The 15,189-nt window shown below is 36.8% G+C and overlaps 1 protein-coding gene across 2 annotated transcripts in view; it reads left to right on the top strand.

Annotated features, from left to right (window-relative positions):
- SACK1B (scaffolding CK1 anchoring protein B) overlaps positions 1-10,239 on the top strand; it is a 72,650-nt gene extending 62,411 nt beyond the window's left edge. For both annotated transcript variants that reach the window (XM_088479746.1, XM_088479745.1), the window contains exons 3-5: positions 2,378-2,542; positions 6,162-6,286; positions 7,656-10,239. In XM_088479746.1, the coding sequence (XP_088335872.1) occupies positions 2,378-2,542; positions 6,162-6,286; positions 7,656-10,140 (2,775 nt within the window). In that variant the 3' untranslated portion in view covers positions 10,141-10,239. The remainder of the gene's footprint in view (positions 1-2,377; positions 2,543-6,161; positions 6,287-7,655) is intronic.
- Positions 10,240-15,189: the final 4,950 nt, after the last annotated feature.

The raw sequence follows: 15,189 nt of genomic DNA, 5'->3' as shown, positions 1-15,189 counted from the left end.
AAGAGTGTTTAGTGTAGCCAGGAACCTTGTCACCGAAAGGAATTGGAGGTTGCTTCCACAAAATGTGGAGAATATGATGTTCATCAAAATGAATTATCAATTCTTCCAGGGAGACCAGCCTCCAGAACGTACAGAGGGACCTGTGGTGGTGGATTCCAGCAGGGATGAATTAATACTCTGTGAGGATGAGGATGTACACAACATTGAAGAGGGTGAGGAATTGGTGGATGAGGAGGATGAGAATGACATCTTGCCTCCGTAGAGCCAGTTTGTGCAGGGACAGATTAATTGCCAGCTTGTTTTGTGGGGTCCCAAATGAACCAATCATTTCATCCACAGTTGTGTGGCAGACCCTGACGCTGAAATTATTGGTGTGCTAAAGTGTGCATGTCCTGTTTATACAACATAAGGGTGGGTGGGAGGGCCCAAGGACAATTCCATCTTACACCTCTTTTTTTTCTTTGCATTATGTACTGTTTGGTTTGTTTGGGCCCCCCCTAGTTTTTCAAACTGCCATCCTGTCTGCCACTGCAGTGTCACTACTAGATGGGCCATGTGTTTGTACCGCCCACTTGTGCTGCTTAGCATAGTCATCCAGCTACCTCGGTGCAACCTTTTGGCCTAAAAACAATTTTGTGAGGTGTGAGGTGTTCAGAATAGACTGGAAATTAGTGGAAATTAATGTTACTGAGGTTAATAATAGCATAGGAACAGAAAACCCCACAAATTCTGTGATTTGAGCTGTTTTTAAAAAAAAATACCAGTTCCAAAACACGGAAGGGTGGTTTTGGCAAAACCAATCCAGATCCAAAACACGAAGAAAGATCCAGATCCAAAACTAAACACGAAAAAAAAGTGGCCGATGCTCACCCCTAGTAAAAACCATTCACAATGCCTTGGTTTTGCACCATTGTGCGTAATCCTCCGCCCTTCAAGATACATGCATCAGATAATGTGTCTCCAAAACTTTGCACCTTGATTTCATAAAATGTAATTTGTAACTTTGCTCATTTCTAAATACAGTATATATCACTGGCAAATATGTTCCTTTCTTAATTGTATGGCACAGGGGTGAGGATCTGGGTTCAATTTTGACCAATATGCTATCAGTGTAGTACAGAGGTTCTCAAACTTGATCCTAAAGGCACCTTAACAGTCCAAGTTTTAAGCATATCCACCATGCATTACCACAGGCGACTTAATTTGTACCTCAGTCAATTTGATTTAACCACTTATGTCAACCATGGATATCCCTAAATCCTGAACTGTTGGGGTAGACAGTAACTGTCAACATTCATAATGTCGACACCACAGTGTTGACATTAGAATGTTAACATGGTTCTAACTGCATCATGTAGACATGCTCATGTTCACAAATGTCGACATCTAAAGTAAGACACTGCTCAACCACCAAGGACCGTTTGTTGACAGTTCGTCATATCATATTAGCTCATGTCCACATGATAACTATCGACCAATCATATCCACCCCTTTGTGTGGCATTCCTTTCTACACTTCTGTTTCCTTCTGCAATCCAAAATCAGACTGGTTACATGCATTTGAATTCTAACTAACCTGGCCTGGTGTGCCTAAGAAAATGAGATTATGAACTCCATTGTGGATGGATTGATTTTTAGAGTGCAAGTAATATGTTGCTATGCAAAGGATAAAAATACAAGCTATATAAGTTAAGCTTAAATAAATACTTGTTGCAGTAATGAGAAAGTAACATGTGTACTAGCTACATTTAATTGAATTGCTTGACTGAATTATAGTAGCTTAGTACTAAACACTTTATATGAAAATGTTAAATATTTCCAAAGTAGGTTACATGAACTCATAACAATTACAGCTATGTTTGTATCAACACAAAACAATTGTTTGAAAAATATGAAATTACAGTACTGGTCTTTTAGAATCAAATTAGAAGGAAAGCTGTGAACTGAATTTGCATTTAAATTAATATTGTTAATTTGTAAATGTTACTCATTTAGCTCTAAGGTATATGTTTCATGCTGTTTTGAACAAAACTGATTTAGTTGCTGTTATTAAAACAGAATCATTCTTTTGAATCTTTCTTCAGACTAGGAGATCCAAAAATATATGCTTGTTTAAAGGAAAACAAATATAATTTTTAATAGGACATGTAATACTAAACATATTAAGCACAGGTAGCCAGAATCATTTTTATTCTTAATTCTTTTATTCATAAGTTACAAACAAACCTCATTGAAACACAGTAAGTGATTGGAGCACTGTACTCAGTATGGTAGTTAGTTATGGCGAATGGTGAGAGCAGTGGAAGTACAGCTCACAGTCCAAACTCTGTCACTTATACCTAAAAGTTTCTATAAAAAATCATGCATTTATATTTCAGGTTATTGCCATTGTCATGGATATGTTTACTGATATCGATATCTTCAAAGAACTTGTTGAGGCATCAACGAGAGGAGTCCCAGTCTACCTACTTCTTGATGATGTGAATTTCCCTCATTTTTTAAAGATGACTGAGAAGCAGGGATTTCAAGTTCAAAGACTCAGGGTAAGCCTTAGAGAAATCTGAAGATATGTGACCGCACCATGTTACAGCTACAGTACTATATGTACCCGGGGGGCTCTTTCAGAGGGAAAGAGTCACAAGTAAATATTATGCATGACTTCTATATTTCCTCTAGGAAATTCAGTCATCAGCCAAATCTCCATCTTTATCCTATTTTTTACTTACATGTTAACCCATTACATAAATTTCTACGTTTAACGGAGATAAGTACCAACCAATCAGCTACTGAATGTCACTTTACAGGCTGAGGGGTCTATTTATTAAGCCTTGGATGGAGATAAAGTCCCAACTAATCAGCTCCTGCCATGTCACAGGCAGTGTTTGAAAAATGACAGTTAGGAGCTGATTGGTTGGGACTTTATCTCTGTTCACTTTATCTCCACCCAAGGCTTAGTGAATAGATCCCTGAGTTTGAAAAATAACAGTTAGGACTCGGAGCTGTCATTTTAGGGTTCTAAATGTAATGACTTCTGCAGTAATATAATTGTTTCTTAATGCATACTGTACCACTGTAGTCTGCAGAATTTATATGGCAAATCACTTGTGTGCTTTAAAGGACTCAATCACATTTGTTTATTACTGTACATGTGATTTAATAGATATTTAATGCTAGTGAAATGCATGTGACCAGGTCTGACAGTTGATACCATTGCTTATAGTGTCATCATCATTGCTTCTGCTACAAACAGTTGCTAGAGTTGCAGTAAGTTATTTTTGCAATGTATCTTATTCCATTCAGTGTGTTTCCCATTGGTAAACAGATTGGGGAAGTCAACATTGAGTTTCAAGTACCAGTAAAAGTAATAGTAAAATGCTAGTAACAGACTGCTTTTAATTAACATGCATTTCACTCATATTTTCATCACTGATGATGCAATAACTTAAAGTACCAAGTCTAAAAGATGCCCCTAAAGTGTGCATATAACACAAAGGGTTTGATTCAGAGCTGGATGCAAAGGCGATTATGCAAGCAGATCAAGTGATTGTTTGCCATTGTGCATGCATATAAGCCGCACTACGCATGCGCAGCAATCACATTGCAACTACAGATGTACAGAGGAACTCATCGCAGAGTGGGTGACAGGTTGTCAGCGTTTGGGAGTGGTGACAAGGAGTGGTAAAAAAACCACAGGCGTGTCTGTCCGTTGAATGCCGTTTCATGGACATGCATAAATTAGCCACTGAGATTGCATACGCAGCTCTCAATGACAGAAGAGCTCCCAAGGCTGCGGCAGATCAGACCTGGCTGTTCGATGTGCGTCGATTGTTACCAATTTTTATGCAGTCTTTATGCTCAAGTAAGCTTTGCAACCATTAGTATATTTTCACAGCTGCGCTGCATACGTAATCACAGCTGCGATCGTCCTAGCGTCAGTCTCCGAATCAGGTCCAAAACTAGACAAAAGGTACAACAGGAGCTCACATTCAGTTTGCTGCCTCCTTTACACACAGGGACAATCATATGCATGTCTTATGAGGAGCACCTATATCTCTAGGAGGCTTGCTCAAATGAAAACAATCATGATGAACAATTTATAAAATGTTATTTTCTTTTACAATAGGGATCTGTTTCAGCAGCACATTACCAGCAGATCGCAGCTAAACTATGCTCACTACAGTATTTTCTATTGATTTTTTTTTTTGTACCATGGATTACAAAATTAAATTATAATTGAATACATACATTTTTCAGCATGTCTATTATTTAAACCAGTCTAGTATAAATTTATGGGGTATATTTACTAAAGAGTGGGTGTTTACAAGTGGAGATATTGTCCATAACAACCAATCAGATTCTACTTACTTATCTAGCATCTTCTAGAAGATAATAGCTAGAATCTGATTGGTTGCTATGGGCAACGTCTCCACTTCTAAAAAAAACATACTTTAGTAAATATACTATACACATAAAGGTTTTAATATGTAAAATAATTGGTAACTACTGTATTAATGGTCAAAGACATACAAAATGCAGAAAACTCCTATTTTCTTATAAACTCATACCAAACAAATTTATAATTAAGACTTAATCTATTCAATCTTAAACATGCAAAGCTGCACGTCTTGAAAAATAATGTATTAAATAAATAATATTAATGTAATTCATGTTCATACATATTTTATTAAAAGAAAAAGTTTGCAATTTACATATTGTGTAAATTAGTAACCAACTACTGCAACTTTTACTTCAATACTTAATTTAATATATTCATGAGTAAGGACATATTTCTTAGCATGCTAAAATCATGCTGTTTTAGAACAAATTCATAACTAATTTAAAAATATATTTATTTATACACTGCCTATTAAGGATTACTAAATTACATCATACTGTAACTGATTTTAGACTTTTGTCCCACCGAGTGTTCCAAACAATAAAGTAGCTTATACAATATTACTGTTATCTGTTTTATACAAATATCAAGTGTACAATTAGCTTGAAACTTTTATTGTAGTTAACTTCTGTAAGCTAATGGATATAATAATCATAATTACAAATATTACCCTTTTTGTTGAAGGGAGTTTTTTTTAATATACTAAATCATCCTGCAATCTTTATCCTTTATATTGCACATACATTTTAAAGCAGTACTTTGCAGAGAATGTCTAATTTTTCACATCAGTACCTACCCCTTTGGAGCATATTATTTAAATTCTCTACCATACAAACCTCACACACTAGAATAAAAAATTAGGAGCATTTAATATATTTTCATAAATAATAGCAATTTTTTAGAAGTCATTTAACTTGATTTTAGACTGCGAGAAGAAACCCACACACATCTGAAGCACATACAAACTGTACACTCAAGGTGCTCTTATGAAACTGGATGTTGTAGTTCCAGCACCACCTGGCAGCAGGTTATTGGAGGCAAGATTGGGTCCAAGTGACTTAATTTTTATATATTTTTTGCCTATTATGAGGGGTGCTTACAAAGCTCTCATACTCACATATACAGCATTCAGGGATCATTTTAGACCCAACATAATGACACAGAATCTTCTCACTATTTATTAATATTCTGTGCAGAATGAAGATGCAGTTGTCATTTAAGGTGCTATATAACTCAGCTACCTTTTATAATACATTTCTGTATATAACCCAGTATTCCAGAGCAGAAGTTCTAAGAAACAGGCATAATCTCATGCCAGAGTATGATATCATTTGAAGTTTCCTAAACTAATACAACTACTAGTAGTAAATTAAAAACACATACGCACTATAATATGGATTTGATCATGCTATAAAAAGAAATTTGGAAACATGTTAAACATGTTATGTACAGCCATGCTATTAAAAATGACCAGTGAATATAAGGGGCGTAAGCTCATACGAGACGTTCAGAGGTGAAAAAGACAGTGGTACCCACTCGCAGTTTCAACACCAACACCTCAGCAGCATGCAAGATTTTTTGGAAGTAAACTTTTTTCTTTTTAATGGTGACCAGAATTCTATTTCATACCTTTATGGAATTATTTGAATGAGGTGTTAGGGTTAGAGAAGAGGCAAAACAAATTTATAATATTTAAAATAATAAAATTACACATGGATCTTATCTATAAAGTGCCAATTCTATTCTCTTTGTTTATTCTTCTACAGAACATGAGAGTGAGAACAGTGAAGGGCCAAGATTATTGTTCCAAATCAGGATCTAAATTTTGTGGGAAAATGGAACAAAAGTTTCTTCTGGCTGATTGTGAGAAAGCTATGTATGGTACCTACAGGTAAATAAAACTATAATTCACACACAAACACACACATTGTTTTCAAGCACACACAGTACTGACTAGAATGTTGTTTTTCCTCAGAGGAGCAGTTTAGAATGCTGCTATTTTCTGACCAATGAAACCACAGCATTTGAAGGTGGTATTGTAGTACCATTACTTCTTTAAAGTTTTTTGGGACGGGCAAATCTACGTCTCTGGGTTAGATCCAGAAATGCTGACAAACACAGAAATAAGTGAAGATCTATCAGCAACTAGAACCTGAACAAACCAGATCACTTTTTAAATACTTAGTGTATTATGGGAACAGTAGGTATAATAGTATGTATAGGAAAGGGAAAGAAACATGGTTGGAATGACAGGATGATTGGCATTTAGATTTAGAATTAATAACCAGTAATAATTCTTTCAAATATCTCAACAGCGGTAAACAAACAATGTTACCCTTAGTTTAATAACTAAACCACTAACTTGCTTTCACTGCTCTTTAGAAACCATCTAATTATGTTAAGGTTAAACAGTAATAACTCATAGGGCCGGAGTCTGGGTCACATGTAATGCAAATACATTTCCACAGCTCCATTGCAAACAGAATGCTAAGGAGACTATACGCCCGTATTCAGAGTAATAAGCATTTATAAGACTACACCAACCCAGGCAAAAAGGCAAAATGAATAAAATTCAAACTGCAAATATGAACAGTTATGATATTATTGTATATCTGCTTCAACGAATGGTTAGACTCACAAATTAGTTTTATTTTGATATTTTTACTGGTAAAAACAAAATATAAAAACATAGAACTTGATGGACTTCTGACAATGGGCCTGATTCAGAGATGTAGCAAACCAGAGGGTTTATATACATCTCTGAAGGTGGGGTGCATGTACAGAACCCGTCCTGCATGAATGCAATCAATGCCTCCAAGCTGCAGCATGATTTACATGCTGTTTGGGTGGGGAGAGGGTGGCGCTGACAAGCGAACTCAGAAACAGAGGCGTATTAACCCTGTTTCTGGGAGTGCTGAGGCCAGGGTCTGCGTCGGAGTATGCAGGTTTCCTGGCCTAGCAAGTTGGCCGGTCTGAGTAAGCTTCTCGATGTTGATCCAATTGCTGCATCTTCGGATGCAGCACTCGGATCGCAGATGCTTACAGGAAGCGTCTTTTCCAATCGGACATAGCCTGCAGCATAAGCAAATTTACACATCGCTGTTGTGCCAAAAGATACAGCAGGGATGTGTTCTGCAGCCATCTCTCTCAGGCCCTATGTTCTTAAATGATTTATAGCACCAAAGCTTATATATTACTGTGAACAACTTATTTAAACATTATTTATAACAACATCTTAACTTTTTTTTTTTTTTTTCAAGCTTCATGTGGTCATATGAAAAAGTTCATTTAAGTATGATCCAAGTTATCACTGGGAAACTAGTAGAGTCCTTTGATGAGGAATTCCGGACACTCTACGCTCGCTCCTGCATTCCTACAGCATTTGGCCCAGAGGAGTCCATGATTGGAAAACACAAAAAAATCCCTTGGGAAAATGGCTCGTACCAAAACTCGCTGTCTTCTTTACTCTCTGCTTCAAGTCAAAGGAGTCTGTTCGGAAGAAAAGACCAAATGCACACATTAGATTCATCCTACTTAAAAGCACAGAATAGATTTACAAACAACGAAGAAGACAAGTACAACATGAGAAATGTTTCATATAGAGGATTCAATGTTCAAAATAAAATCAATCAGTTTCAACAGTTTGAGCGGAATGACAACTGGAAAAGGCATAGTTATGCAGCAGGGGAAAAGACAGATGCATCACCCTATACACTTCTGAACAGAGCTATGAACAATAGAATCAATACTCCCAATGTGCCCTGGGGCAGACAGCCAGATACTGGCATTATAGGGTCATCATCCAGAGGTGGCTATTCAAGTAATTATAATGGATCAACTACACAGAGCTTTGCTAATCGTCTGTCACAAAGGTTAACAACCAATGTTTCTGAAAGAAGTTCAAATGTACGAAGGTCATTCCATGGAACTGACAATCACGTAAGGTCAGTACAGCAGAAAATGCCTACATTAGAGCACACAACCAAGTCATTTTTAAGAAACTGGAGAATCGAATCTTACTTGAATGACCATTGTGATATACCTCCAGATTCTGGTGAATATATAGGGGACAGAGTGGAAGGCAATGAGGGAGCTGACAATTATATGGAGAATCAACTGTACAGTCATTCACGACTCCGATCATCAATTCTATACAAGCCAGCTTTGTCAGAGCAGAAAGAGGCCACTAGCTGCACCACAAACTCTTCTCACTCAAATTCCACTATTGTAGATTCTCAGGGAAGTCTCACTCCAAATGCAAATTCACCACAAAACATCATGTTTCCAGAGACAAAAGAGGTCAATAATTTCACAAGCTATGACGCACCACACTCATCTCAACATCACGATGTCCTGAAACGGCATAGTCTGCAGGTTTCAGACAACTCACAAGTAATGACTCGTGGTATAAATTACAACACTACTCCAGCAACATCAAGTTACCTGTACACAACTCTTTCCACAAACAGACAACAGGACAGTATTAAAAAACAAAATGACAGCATTCTAAAAAGGCGTAGCTTGCCTCTCTTTGAACATCGCAAGGTCATTGTAGGTCAAAGTAGCAACATAATTCCACCAAACTATATTTATAATTCCTTAGTAAAGAGACAGCCAGAACTTCGTGTGCATCCGAATCCTACAAATTGTAACAGCACTGAGGAATTGGAAAGCAACTTGCATAACGTAAATGAAAGAGCCAGCAAAGATTCAGTGGAACCTATTAAGGGAGCATTGTCCACAGAAACCTTGGATGAAGATGATGGCAAAGACTCCCCCGGCAAAAAAGAAAGTAAAGGTTCTCCCAACTTCCTTAAAAAGGGTTCAAAGAAGCTCAAATCTTTACTTAGTCTTGCTCCAGAGAAAAAAGAAGTGCTATCTAAAAACAAAGCACCTGCTTTCTATAGAATGTGCAGCAGCTCTGACACTTTGGCTTCTGAAGATGATGCCGACCAAAATCCCCAAATGTCTGACACAAAAAATGATAACTCCCCTCGAAGGGAAAAGAAACTGTCCATATCCCAAATAAGTCTTAATAAGAGTAAAGAGAATGTTTCTGTAGTCTCTGGGAAGTCCAACATACTTGTCTCTGATGAAAGCAAATCAAGTCGAGCTCCTGCTCAGTGTATTGTTGAAACCAAATTTCTTGAAAACACGGGTGATGTATCTGCTCCGCGATTTAATACAGAGCAAATCCAGTTTCAAGACTCAAAAGTGCAGTCACTAACTAGACAATATGGAAGAGTTGTAGCTCCTACAATTCAAAGAGAAATTTCTTTAAGACATCCAAGAGAGACACTACACAGAGAATTGTCTCATAGAGAAATGCACCACAGTGACATGCCAGCCATGTTACAGAGAGAGATGCATTTAAGGCATTCACAACATAGAGACATGCAGCAAAAAGAGTTACTACGTAGGGAATTAAATACTGTACAACCCATAACGGAATGTCAAAAACCCCAAGAGGTCTCCAACTCCAGTCTCTCTCGGTCAAATGACAGAAGGGTGTACAGTCGTTTTGAGCAGTTTTGTAAGGTAGAGCACAAAACTCCAACTTCTATTTCACAAAACAGCAATGCTCAGGTTCTAGATAATAAAAATAATGGTGTTACGACCAATTATTCAAGACCAAATAACGCATTAAGTTACAATTCTACAATTTATAACTCTGTCCAACCAAATGAAAATAAATTTGGAAGATTCATGCAAAAATTTGGAAACTTTATTCACAAGAAACAATAAAGAACAAACGAACATTTACCTGAACTACTTGTAAAAATCCTTACCTGTAAATAGGATACTGTTTAATACTTAATTGGTGCAATAGGAATTTATATCTGTTTTGTAATGTGTTTTCATAATAAAAAAAACAAATTGCTGAATTGAAGTTTTATTTTTGCTGCTAATGTGCTACAGATTTGACAAAATATGCTACAGATGGGACTGAATGAATTGTGAATAAGTGTGAGAGGCATTAATAATAATAATATAGACAGAAGCAATATAAAAGAGAGCAGCAGTTTTATTCAAATATGTAAAAGGATATACAATTAAAAACATTTTGTATTGAACTACTAGGTAAATTAATTGTGAAATATACAGTATGCCTTTCTAGTTAATTGTACTAATTTGGGCGAAGAAAAGATTTTATCACCGTATACAGTAGACTTCCAGAATGAAATGGTATTCTACAGTCTACCAGTGCATCATTGGTATTAATGGTAAACAAACATCTCATTTATCAACAATTTTGCTACAGAACTATTAAAAAAAAAAGGCAAAACAGCATTAGTTTCAAATCAAATAATGCCTTGTGCCACTTATGTGCAAAAATGTAGTACTGTTTGTTCATTTTTGTAATGTTCCCTGATTTATTTCTAAGGTAATACTGAAAATTGCATGATAAATGAATGACCGTGAAACCATGTAATTATTTCTGGTTCATACTGTAGTTGTGCTGTAATGCATGTACCTTTAGTTTTAAAACTGGATACAAACTAAATTATCAAAATAAAAGTTTAAAGATCCTTTATCTACCACAAAGTGAGGCTGAGTTGAACACAAAATGGCTAGTGCTGCTGATACAGTACCTCCACTTTCATGCACAGAAAAGTGTGTATATTCACATGTATGCAGATGCAGCTGGACTACCCCCTAGCTAGTTTCATAGCCATCATCAGCACACTTACACCAGCCTATACTTGGTATAAATGATACATCTGAAAACATTCGTATTTACACTTTTGCCCAGCTCAGCATAGTCTGCAGTTATGCCCCATTACAGCCAGTTACGTCTACTCAGTCACTAGTGGTAATGCACCTGTGTATGACTTGGCATATCCATAGTTGCAGAAGCTTGATTCCGGAACATTCACAGTGTGAAAGCATACCAGATACGTACTTCAGCCCCATTATCTTTAGTAATGGAACCTGGAAAACTACATTTTAATGTCAATTATACAATACAAAACAGAGAAATATAATACTTTTATAAATAGGTCTACCCAAGCCTCATTTAATACATATTGAATACTAAACTATAGTTTAAGGGGTCTATGTATTAAAGCTTGATGAGAGATAAAATTGTGAGAGAAATAGTATTAACCAATCAGCTCCTAGCTGTCATTTTTCAAACACAGCTTGTAAAATGTAAGTTAGAAGCTGATTGGTTAGTGCTTTGTCTCTCAAAGTTTTCCCTCTCTCCAGTCTTTGATAAATACCCCCCTAAGAACATAACTCAGTTGTGCAAATACTGTACTATACGGAGAGCAAATTTTTAATACTGCAGTCAATGAAAGTATGTATAGTACAGTATATACACACATATGGGCAGGGTAGAGTGCACATACTTAATGTTGCAGAATATGCTTATTTGATCAGTCATTAAACATGTGAGGAAGATTTATGTAGAACACAGAACCTACACATACATAATACATAGACCCCTATTTTTCAAAATAGTCTATGATGTATTTCTCCAGATAAAATATGTGATATCTTGCATGAACTTTATTTGCCTTTTCCTTGCCTTTACTTCTGTGTTCGCTTTCCCTTCTGAAAGGATGAGATTATTTTCCAGTATGTAACAGGATTATGTGTAACCATTGCACTGTATGAAAGGGATATAGTTGTTTTAACTTCGTTTTCTATGGTTGAATTAGGGCTTTAAAAAGCAGCTAAAAAATGTTGCCTTTATTTGCATAAAATTTTTTCAGTATTTAGGTATTTTATAATTCCGGGACAGACCATGTGGTAAAGTTTGCAAGCACAGAATGGGTTCCGAAGGAGCCGGAAGAGCAAAGCACTATTGGAGAGAGAGGGAAGAAAACAGTGTCTTCTTGCTTTTCCGCAGTGGAAGTGGACATAACGCCATCTTCTGATATAGTTTTTTACAATAGTTTTGCATTTGAAACCTATTTCTCCTTTAAATTGAGTAAATGTATTTACACACACACACATTTAAAACATGATGCGCACTATAGCCTGATTCACTTTTAAGAAACAAATGTACATAATCCAGTGCCATAGATTCTAGAGGTCGGTGCAGCCACTTCCTCAAAAGCCCCAACCTTGGGCCAATACATCGAACATTAAAAGGAAACAGAGGAAAGGTGCGCCTTGTGAGTGTGGTATAAAAATCAATTTCCTCGTTTTTATTAACAACCACACAAAGAAATTCATGAATGTCAATTCTAGAGACCTCTAATTATTGGATAATCATACATGTTTTCAATAATCACTTTTCAGGCAGATTCCAAAGCTGTTTTATTAATCGTTTAAAGTCAATATGCTTGTGGCAGCCCTTTTTAAAGACCACCATCACTGTAACAAGCCATTACCAATACATACTACTAAAATAAAATGTCCAGTTGTAGCACCCCTCTTTACCCTTCCTCAGGGGCAGCATATAAGTTATCTAGAACAGAATACACAAAAGAGTGCAAGAGTTTTGAAGCATTACATTCTACTGGTATATAAATATAAACAGGATAGGTTAAAGAACATAGGGGATTTACCACCACCTACAATACTAAGAAAATAAATTAGACCAAAATGGAGGAAACATTGGGATATTTTATTTCTAGATTCTGTTCTAAGTAAAGTACTACCAGAAAAGTTTGATGGACTGTATAATTCATTCTGTCAGGGCAGTAAAATATGCACAGGTATAAAAAAAAAGACACAAAAATCAAGGAGCTTGTGGAGAGGCTATGTTTAACACTCTTCCAAAATGCTGTCTCTGCAAAAACAGCAGATTTTCGGTAGTGATGTTAATGTAGCTGCCCGGTGATGAATGACCCTGGTATTTAAAGGACACTAGCTGTTTATCAAAGCAAGTTCCAAACTAAATTTACACATCATGATTAGAGATGAGCGGTTTGCTTTTTCTGAACTTTGGGGTTCCGAGTCCAATCGTTTCCCGGCTGTGATCACTTTTGGGGTTCAGAAAAATACAGAGTCCCAGCTCAGGCCTGCTTTAAAAAACAAATCTCAGGTTTTGGATTGCATGTAAACTAGTCAAATTTACATGATTCTAGCTGCTTTTATCAATTTTAATGAAACCCAAAACCAAACCAGAAGAGAACCAAAAACACTTGAGGGTGGTTTTCTAAAAAATCTGTGCTGTCTTTTCAATTACACATTTAAGTTAAGGGTGCCCCCTCCTGGGGTAAATGGGCACTTCCAAACACACAGCAGACAGTAAACAGCACACCAGACCAAGGTTTCCATGAAATTAGCTAGTTTATTGTGCAGAAAAAACCCATAACAAATATCCTAGCCATTTGGGCTCGAACTAAACACATAGGTTAACTTTTATCATAAGTGGTTGGACCTACTGCCCCTACCATAAACATAGGCATATGCACAGTACTCATGGTCATTACATCACAATGCCTCTTATCGGGCCTGCTGCCTTTTCTCCATGTACAGTAGTGAGACACTGAGTTAAACCCCAGAACACACTTTTATCAGCCTCTTACAAGTGCAAGTACTAATTAGCCTTTTCTCAGGCTAAATACCTGAAGACCTGAAATGGGCCTAATGGATGGAGCCCTCCCTCACTCTACATCCATAATCCCAGGAACCCTTATCTGTTTTTTACTAAAGCCCAAACACTATAAAGTCTGTTTTGCAATCACAGACATTTTCCTGAGGTCTAAATACATATAGGTAAAAAAACCTGGGACAAATATATCCCAGTGCTTTTGTCACCCCCCCCCACTTTGTTTCAACTTATGGGGCATAACAACTGTAGCCCCCAAACAAAAAACATGAGACGGGCCAGTTGTCTTCCTGATTTGTGCTCTACTGGAAATTTAAAGTTTTGAAATTCCAAGAACCATCTTGTTATTCTCCTATTGTTTTTTTGTTCTCAGACATCCATTTTAAGGAGAAATGAACCTGAAGTTCCTTCCCAATAGGTAATACCTGAGAGTTTCTAATACCCAATTGATAGCCAATGCTTCTTTTTCGACAGTGGCATAGTTTCTCTCATGGACATTGAACTTTCTGCTTAAATAATAAGAGGATGCTCTTCACCCTCTTTGCTGTGGGACAGGACCTCACCTATCCCTACATCTGATGCATCAGGTTGCACCACAAATTGACTTTTAAAGTAAGGTGTCATCAGAACTGATTGAGTGCACAAGGCTACCTTCAACTCCTGAAAAGCATTTTCTGCTTCAGGATTCCATTTAACCATAACATTCTGTTTGCCCTTGATAACGTACATCAGTGGGACAGCAATGGTGGAAAATATGGGTATAAACCTTCTATAATACCTCGTGATTCCTAAGAAAGTTCTTACCTGTTTCTTATTCAGGGGTCATGACCAATTTTGTATTGACTCAATTTTATTACTTTGGGGCTTTATCAAACCTCTGCCAATGGTGTATCCAAGATACTTTACTTCTATCCTTTAACAACATTTTTGAGGGTTGGCTGTCAATCCTGTATTGTACACTGGGTAAGTGAGACTGCCAATCAGGAAAATATATTACTACATCATCCAGATTGGCAGCAGCATACTGTATATGGGGCCTTAGAATACTATCCATCATCCTTTGAAAGGTGGCAGGTGTCCCATGTAACCCAAAAGGCAACATTTTGTATTTAATCAATCCTTCTTGTGCAAAAAACCCTGCATTTTCTTTGGTATTATCTGTTAATGGCACTTGCCAATAAACTTTGCTTAAGTCTAAAGCGGTTAAGTACCTTTCGGTTCTTAATCTGCATACATACGGGACGATTTTCCTGAACTATATGAACGATAATGATATCTTCAATTAT

The sequence above is a fragment of the Taudactylus pleione genome, unplaced genomic scaffold (assembly GCF_031769625.1).
Source record: "Taudactylus pleione unplaced genomic scaffold, aTauple2 ptg000244l, whole genome shotgun sequence".
NCBI lineage: Eukaryota > Metazoa > Chordata > Amphibia > Anura > Myobatrachidae > Taudactylus > Taudactylus pleione.
This window is presented reverse-complemented; position numbering and strand designations above follow the sequence as displayed.